Source organism: Monopterus albus, unplaced genomic scaffold (genome assembly GCF_001952655.1).
Source record: "Monopterus albus unplaced genomic scaffold, M_albus_1.0 scaffold361.1, whole genome shotgun sequence".
NCBI classification, from domain to species: domain Eukaryota; kingdom Metazoa; phylum Chordata; class Actinopteri; order Synbranchiformes; family Synbranchidae; genus Monopterus; species Monopterus albus.
Genome location: NW_018128241.1, coordinates 249,504 through 258,410, shown reverse-complemented (window position 1 = coordinate 258,410; position 8,907 = coordinate 249,504). Strand labels below are relative to the sequence as shown.

At 40.1% G+C, this 8,907-nt stretch overlaps 1 protein-coding gene across 1 annotated transcript in view; it reads right to left on the bottom strand.

The window, feature by feature from the left end:
• clcn6 (chloride channel 6) overlaps positions 1-8,136 on the bottom strand; it is a 15,609-nt gene extending 7,473 nt beyond the window's left edge. The window contains exons 1-13 of the mRNA XM_020585295.1: positions 7,894-8,136; positions 6,986-7,045; positions 6,818-6,883; positions 6,205-6,270; positions 6,054-6,120; positions 5,177-5,283; positions 4,878-5,004; positions 3,961-4,028; positions 3,423-3,481; positions 1,327-1,462; positions 1,094-1,207; positions 389-555; positions 175-285 (exon numbers count right to left, since the gene is read on the bottom strand). Of these exons, the coding sequence (XP_020440951.1) occupies positions 175-285; positions 389-555; positions 1,094-1,207; positions 1,327-1,462; positions 3,423-3,481; positions 3,961-4,028; positions 4,878-5,004; positions 5,177-5,283; positions 6,054-6,120; positions 6,205-6,270; positions 6,818-6,883; positions 6,986-7,045; positions 7,894-7,968 (1,223 nt within the window). The 5' untranslated portion in view covers positions 7,969-8,136. The remainder of the gene's footprint in view (positions 1-174; positions 286-388; positions 556-1,093; positions 1,208-1,326; positions 1,463-3,422; positions 3,482-3,960; positions 4,029-4,877; positions 5,005-5,176; positions 5,284-6,053; positions 6,121-6,204; positions 6,271-6,817; positions 6,884-6,985; positions 7,046-7,893) is intronic.
• Positions 8,137-8,907: the final 771 nt, after the last annotated feature.

The window sequence follows — 8,907 nt, the reverse complement described above, 5'->3', positions numbered from 1 at the left end:
CTGCTTGACACCTGAAACAACAAGCCACACGGCTTAATTCGGGATCATACATACAAGACGCCGGATGCAGATAGTGCGCACATAAACGCTGCACCAAACATTTAAACAGTCATTCAAAAGAGCTGAGCGTCTGGCTCAGTCCTGTAATGATGGAGGAACGAGCCAGTAGTTACCGTGGTGTTATAGGTTGTGGGTGAAGACAGTTCACGACATTCGCCCAACAACATGGAAGCTGCAAATATGACCACTGTTGTCACCATGGCAACCAGCAGACTCTCTAGAACTCTGGAAGAGTGCATTGATCAGATCAACTTCTGTAATTACAAACCCATATCTTAACAGCGTACCTGGTGTTAAAGACATCTCTGACAGAAGTGGGAACAAGCACCTGACAAACTTGGCCTTGGGGTGGATGTGTCTGATGCGATACTTGGCCAGGCTCCTGTTCATGCAGTTGAAGAGCGCCCCCAGCAGGCCCCCGACCACCCCCATCAGGACAAAGAAGGCCAGGTCCACTGCTGTCCACAGATGGCAGTTCTTATCTCCATCTTGACACTGATGGGCAAAGTTCAACTGAGACATTACTCTGCTGATACATCAAGCAGACAATACGACTACTACTGGTACTACAACTACTAATAATAATAATACAACCATGTGACTAAGGTTGGCACTCAGATGAAAGTCACAGTATTCATGTTAAATCATTTTTAACTCATCACTGGGTCCCGCAGCTGTGAGGAGACTCCGGTGTTTGGTCCCAGGTGCTGGGAACAGGAGGTTAATAAAGAGAAACAGAGGCTGCAGGAAGGAGCGTGTTGTGGACAAGGTGAGAGGAGGGCTTGTGAACTGACTCCAATGTGGGACAGAAGCCAGGGGTGGCATTTTAGAACAGGGATGACTGAGTATGTGAGCATGTTGTGGTGACCAGAGTCTGAGCAGAGCTGGAGGCGACTGGCAATTTTGAGGAGAGATGTTTCTGTGCTGTGTGGAACCCAGAGTAAAATCTTTGGAAATGAGGCAGGCTTCACTTGAACAAAAATACAACACATAACATACACTTAGAGACTGGTTCAGTGGTGAGACCCTTCACCTTGAACTCTCCAAAGTTGAGCAGACCAGGTAGCTGGAAGGAGCCCCACTTGTTGAAGTTGATCCCTGAACGGAAGAAGTTGAGGGTGAAAGTGGACGACATGGAACAGAAGAGCTGCAACAGAAGATGGAACAGCAGAGAGGGAGACGGTTTCTTCTAGACTCACTACAGAGTCAGCAGACGGAACAGAACTGTCTCAGATGTCTTTCTGTTCACTGGATAAGGTGTCATACCACTTTCCAAGTGAGGGCCTGGTTCCAAAAAGAGGAGCCCTCCTCCAGACTGAAGAGGGTGCCACCTATAGGAGCTCCAAACGCAGCAGCTACTCCAGCGGCAGCAGCACCCGCTGACACAAAGTCTCGCTTGTCTCTGAGAACAGTAAACACACCACCATGAGCCATGGGCTTAAAAATATCTGCATCATACTGAACTTGCAGGGAAGCAGTGTGCGCCGCAGCCTTACCTGTCACTGCGGAAATAAGGGAAATCAAATTTGATCCTCTTGAAAGTGATGCTCTGAAACTGATACAAGGAGAACACGGTGGTAAGAGTCGACTGTCTCAGGAACCGACCATTTAACAGACATCAAACCTCTTCTGGGAAATTCATATTAAATTCTGTCAAATCAAATCAAATGATGCCAAGTCAGGCTTAGTCAATCTGAGTCGAGCTGTTTCACGTCAAGACGAGCCGAGTAAAGTGAAGTTATTTTATCAAATCTAATTTTATAGAAAAACACCCAATCAAAACACCAAATATTGTTCACAGAACCTCTTAATAATTTTATTGGTCAATAAAAATGATTGGTTATTATCTTTGAAAACATCTTAACCTTATTTTGAGACCTAAAACCTCTGCACAGCCGTACTGCACAGTATATGTAATCAGACATATGATCCCTAAAATCTGTCACTTCAGTCTTACTCGCTACAGAACATAAAATTAAAGTCAGTCTCTGCGTAAGCTGTGTGCTCAGCTCCATCCCCATCACTGTCGTGTACCTGAGGAAGGCCAGCTCCCACAATCGCTCCGCTGTGTATCATCGGACCTTCTTTCCCCACAAACAGACCTGAGTAGAAACACACCGAGTCACCGAGCCTGACTCAACACCAGTCAGGGACGTTAATGATGCCTCTGCCTGGTTTGTCACTGAACCTTAATGTTCAACATCAAATCATGAAAAAAGACTCTTTATGCTTGTGTGACAGCTGACATGGTGACCCATTCACATGCTGCTACTTCGTTTCCAGTGGTTACTGCTTTACAGCTTTTCTCCTACGCTCACAAAAGAATTTTTTGTATTTGCTTAATGTCATCACTAATATCATTTGTGTAGATGACTATAAATATCTTCTACACATTGAACTCTCTGGTTCATTGCAAAAACATCACAAGCCAGAAAGGCTGGAAGTGCTCCTGTTTGTTTATCATTACCGTAATATTTATAACATGGCACCTGGTAAATGTAGTGGAGTGACAAGTACAACATTTCCCAATGAAGTGTACTAAAGTAAAAGTACAAAATATACTAAATACTAAAAAAAGTTTTTAAAAAATAAATATATAAATAAAACTGAACACAAGTAGCTGAGCAAATGTTCTTAGTTACTTTCCACCACTGCTTTTGTTTAACAGGATAAAAGCTATGTAAACCAAAACTAAACAGGTTTCCACTATCTACACTGTTTAGCTCTAATCAGATTGCAGAGGAAAATGAGTATACATTTATCATGTTAGAAATATTATTCAATTATTATTATTAAATATCATTTTTTACCATTTGCCAGGTCAAAATTCAACCTTTTCGTTCATTTTCCAAGAAATGCTTCATATTTAGTGTGAGTTTGGGTAAAAATGCCAGCTGTCAGCCGCTTCAGTACAAACATTTTTATTTTACGATGGTCTCGTCAGACTTTACCTCCAGACACACTGAACAGGACTCCAGCAGCCTTGCAGAGAAAAGTACGCAGACGCACAATCCCAGGAATCTTCACTCCATTCAAGTAACTTTTAATTTCTGGGATCCCTGAACCTGCAGCTACCGGCTGGATAACAGGACACCAGCACACAGCATGTTAGCATCCTACAGGTTAGTGTTGTCTCTAGTGTCACAAACAGTTTCCTTAAAATATAAACAAAACAACACCACAGTCTATGGATATCTAGGTTGAAATGGCCCAAACCGCGGCAGCTACCCCAGCGGCAGCACCCGCTGACACAAAGTCTCGCTTGTCTCTGAGAACAGTAAACACACCACCATGAGCCATGGGCTTAAAAATATCTGCATCATACTGAACTTGCAGGGAAGCAGTGTGCGCCGCAGCCTTACCTGTCACTGCGGAAATAAGGGAAATCAAATTTGATCCTCTTGAAAGTGATGCTCTGAAACTGATACAAGGAGAACACGGTGGTAAGAGTCGACTGTCTCAGGAACCGACCATTTAACAGACATCAAACCTCTTCTGGGAAATTCATATTAAATTCTGTCAAATCAAATCAAATGATGCCAAGTCAGGCTTAGTCAATCTGAGTCGAGCTGTTTCACGTCAAGACGAGCCGAGTAAAGTGAAGTTATTTTATCAAATCTAATTTTATAGAAAAACACCCAATCAAAACACCAAATATTGTTCACAGAACCTCTTAATAATTTTATTGGTCAATAAAAATGATTGGTTATTATCTTTGAAAACATCTTAACCTTATTTTGAGACCTAAAACCTCTGCACAGCCGTACTGCACAGTATATGTAATCAGACATATGATCCCTAAAATCTGTCACTTCAGTCTTACTCGCTACAGAACATAAAATTAAAGTCAGTCTCTGCGTAAGCTGTGTGCTCAGCTCCATCCCCATCACTGTCGTGTACCTGAGGAAGGCCAGCTCCCACAATCGCTCCGCTGTGTATCATCGGACCTTCTTTCCCCACAAACAGACCTGAGTAGAAACACACCGAGTCACCGAGCCTGACTCAACACCAGTCAGGGACGTTAATGATGCCTCTGCCTGGTTTGTCACTGAACCTTAATGTTCAACATCAAATCATGAAAAAAGACTCTTTATGCTTGTGTGACAGCTGACATGGTGACCCATTCACATGCTGCTACTTCGTTTCCAGTGGTTACTGCTTTACAGCTTTTCTCCTACGCTCACAAAAGAATTTTTTGTATTTGCTTAATGTCATCACTAATATCATTTGTGTAGATGACTATAAATATCTTCTACACATTGAACTCTCTGGTTCATTGCAAAAACATCACAAGCCAGAAAGGCTGGAAGTGCTCCTGTTTGTTTATCATTACCGTAATATTTATAACATGGCACCTGGTAAATGTAGTGGAGTGACAAGTACAACATTTCCCAATGAAGTGTACTAAAGTAAAAGTACAAAATATACTAAATACTAAAAAAAGTTTTTAAAAAATAAATATATAAATAAAACTGAACACAAGTAGCTGAGCAAATGTTCTTAGTTACTTTCCACCACTGCTTTTGTTTAACAGGATAAAAGCTATGTAAACCAAAACTAAACAGGTTTCCACTATCTACACTGTTTAGCTCTAATCAGATTGCAGAGGAAAATGAGTATACATTTATCATGTTAGAAATATTATTCAATTATTATTATTAAATATCATTTTTTACCATTTGCCAGGTCAAAATTCAACCTTTTCGTTCATTTTCCAAGAAATGCTTCATATTTAGTGTGAGTTTGGGTAAAAATGCCAGCTGTCAGCCGCTTCAGTACAAACATTTTTATTTTACGATGGTCTCGTCAGACTTTACCTCCAGACACACTGAACAGGACTCCAGCAGCCTTGCAGAGAAAAGTACGCAGACGCACAATCCCAGGAATCTTCACTCCATTCAAGTAACTTTTAATTTCTGGGATCCCTGAACCTGCAGCTACCGGCTGGATAACAGGACACCAGCACACAGCATGTTAGCATCCTACAGGTTAGTGTTGTCTCTAGTGTCACAAACAGTTTCCTTAAAATATAAACAAAACAACACCACAGTCTATGGATATCTAGGTTGAAATGGGGCCCGAAACCTAAACTGGGACTGTATCTGAAGAGTCTTACCTCAATGAGGACGAGCACACTGGCGATGAACACGAAGGTCATGTTAAATGCCAGGAGCTCCAGCAGAGACAGAGACAGACAGCCTTTGTTGCTGCACTTCTCTACAGCTGGAGGCGTTCAGTTAAGGTCTAGTAACCATCGACACTGAGGACAATCCTGTCTCTTTAAAAGTATTTACTCAAAATTCAACACGGCGTGATGACAACTTCACATCATCTATAGTAATGTTCAGTTTTTGGTCAAGCTTTCTGAGGGGTGTTAATTCTACTGTAGCGTTACGTTTAGAGACATCGTTCAAAGTAACGCTGTCCCACTGTAAACTACTGCCTCAATAACAAACATATAAATTCAAATCTCTCCGACACTGTTAATCAAATCTGAACATTAATATCTTTGTAGACCAGGTAGAAATTATTTATAAGTTCTACTGAATTAAATTAGACTTTGCAGGTGTATCTAACCTGTGGCCACTGAGTGTACAAGTTAAAAAAAGTAAGGACAATATAAGGATAATACACAGTATTATTGTCAGGGTAAATTTTTAAGAAACGATTTCAAGAATAACACTGAATTGGAGAAAAAGTTATAAAGTTGTGAGAATCAAGTTTGTATTTCACAAGAAAATGTTATAATATTTAGATCCTTTATTATTATGTAAATATTATTTAAAAAGATTCTTGTAAATGTATGTGTATTCTTCTTGGAATGTTCTATATTATTTTCTTATAAAATTGTTGTAGCTGTGTATTTGTAATATTATAACATTGTCTGAAGATCATACCATTTAAAACAATACGACCACACCCTACAGACGGCATAGTGAACACCCATTTTGATAAAAAACTGTGGACTGGTGAACTTTGATGTTCAAGGATACAATCACCAACCAGAGAAAATTTGATTGTGGTGAAGAGGCGTACAAAGGAATCCACAAACAGGCCCACCTGAAAGACATGAAGACACTCCCTGGTCAACAGCGACTGGATGGGCCCTAGTAAAGACAAACAACATATCCCAAGTGCACGTACCAGACCCACTGTGACTCCAATAGCGAACACCATCATCCACCGTACCGCTTCATACTTTTTGGCTTTCTGGTGGCAGATGAAAACATTTATAAAGACATATTGACGTAGTTTTCACTGCTGTAAGAAGTCACGTTAAAGTGGCTCTTTCATGATACCTATACAGACATTTTGACTCTTGGTTTTTGAGTTATGAGGAAACAAAATTACAGTCATTTATGTTTTTATAATACTTAGAGATTTATTTAGCTCAAGCCAGTTAAATATGGGATGTGGTTCCTTATCCAGAATAGCAGTAGAGTTACTGAAGTTACTGTAAGAATAAAGGAAACTGCTGTTGTTCAAAGCCAAATATTCAAAGCCAGTTTACTAACATTAAGCAAGATCAATTATGCTAAATAAGACGAAAAAGAGCCCCAAAATTGATCCCTGTGGGACACCAAGTCTTACACGCTTCTTTAGTGGGTGACAATTTCTACCCATGAAAACATCTAGAGAAGCACCACAGCAAAGTGTAGAGCGTACAAACTGTGAGAGGGTGAAGACAATAATCAAATCTGCATACCTACCACATCTGATCAATGAGTCAACAATAGACACTTTTAACTGGTCTTACCTTGTTGTCCATCCCCTCCAGAACCTCCACATAGGGCTCATTGATGCAGCGGTCATAATCCAAGCTCTGTCAAAGTCAAAACAAATGTTGTGGGGTCAGGCATCCACTGACTGTTATATGTACCAGAGGCAGCATGGAACCATCTTTCTCCTAATGGTGGTTTCTTACCTCATAGTCTTTCCTGGGTAGAATCTCATCTTCTTCATCTCGGATTTCCCCAAGAATTGTCTGGGTGGAAAACAAATTCTATGATTAGAGTACAATATAAACTTTAATGCATCAAGCATAGTAAGGACAGTTTATCAAAAATTAGGCTACATATTAAAAGCCTTCCAATTAATTTGCAACATGCAGAGGTTTGTACCACTTTGACTGTACATACAGTAGTTTAACCAGTAACAAACAGTGCATCTCCATTCTTGCATGGTTAGAAGAACACGCCACACTCCATTCAGAATTCTGTAAACTTAAAGTTGACTTATGTTGATTACATAAACATATAACAGAGAGTAAGTGCACTGAGCTTCAGGGCAGCATATGGTCTTCAGGTGACATCGGCACACCAATCTCCCATGAAACACTTGAATTTACAAAAACGAAATTGTCCTGGTGTAAAGGGGTTCACCAAAATCAAAGGTGTGGGTATAGAGAGTAAAACATGCGGCTAACGAGCGCGCCGAATTTAATAAAGGGGTTATGATAAGTCATAAACGTTTAAATGGTGTTAAGGACGATGGGAAGCTCTTTTAAATAAAAAGAGATTCCCTAAATTGTATGATTTGGAAACGGAGTTTGGTCCAGTGCCTTTCTCTCCATAAACATCAGCAATATCCCCCTGAGGCGACGTCACACTGCAAGGAGAATTGTTTTGTTTCAGCATATGGGTTATGTTTTGATGGGATCGGTTCATTGCACCTTGCCTGCAAAAGACAACGGAACGATCACTGAGCAGCAGGGTGGAGCAACTAAGGCACATTACATGGCACAACCCAAGAGCCAGGGGAAAATCGGTAGAAAAAAACTGATTATAAAATTAAAAGACGCCTTGCTTTTCAACATTATTTCTCCTCTCTTACCAGTTCTTCTGGTGTCCGTGTTTCTCCTTCTCTGCAGCAACATTGGCAACACAAACAGTTCCCACAACACGCCATCTTCGCTGTTGTGTCATGCTGCGTTTAAAGCCTTTGGCAAATTCGTCCAAGAGTCTAAAACTTTAAACCTCTGAAAGACCCTGAAAAGTGCACTAGTAAAGAGAACACTGGACAGCGGGTTCTACAGCAAATAAAAGTTACACACTATAGCTGTGTTCTAAACTCAATTTTAAAATGTGTTTATAACACGTTTAAACTGTTTTTCCTTTTCCCAAGACATGTGAATGTTACAGCGTCATGTGACGCCAAAGGCGGAAGATCCCCATGGAAAAATCGCTCCAAACTGTCAAAGCTGCGTCTAATTTGCGCACAAATACCCAAATACACGCAACCCACATACTTTAAATGTATGCGTCAATGGACGGTGAAATGTTAGGTTTGTTCGTGACTAACTCGAATAGAAGCTGTAGTACAGACAATTTGTAACAACCTTTTGTAACGATTTAATAAAATGTTATAAACCACTCTGTTCATCTTGTAGCCTACTCTGTCAGCACGAATTATTGTTTCACTTAGCCTATGTTATTCTGTATGACAGGGTAGTGTAATGCCACCTGTGTTTATGGTTAAACCTCCATTTTACTCAAATAGCCTACTTCCTTAACAGTAAACGTGAAGTGACCTAGAATTCTCATGCAAAGCAGATATCTATTTATAGTTGTTCTTTCTATTTTTGTCTCTATGAATGGGACTCTAAAGTTAAAATCATTAAGGCTCAGACTCCTCTTTGCAACCCTAAGTAAATTGGTTTGTATTGACCTTCTGTCTCTATGTTTGTTGTTGATAAATAAGCCATGACATTATCACTATTTCCCAAAGAAGTCATGCTATACTGGAAACGCGTTTACAAATAGGTTACAACTTTATTCTAAATTAATGTTTCTGTCTGGGAAAACAGGTTTATTCTAATGAACAATAAAAATCTATGCTTATCAGAAC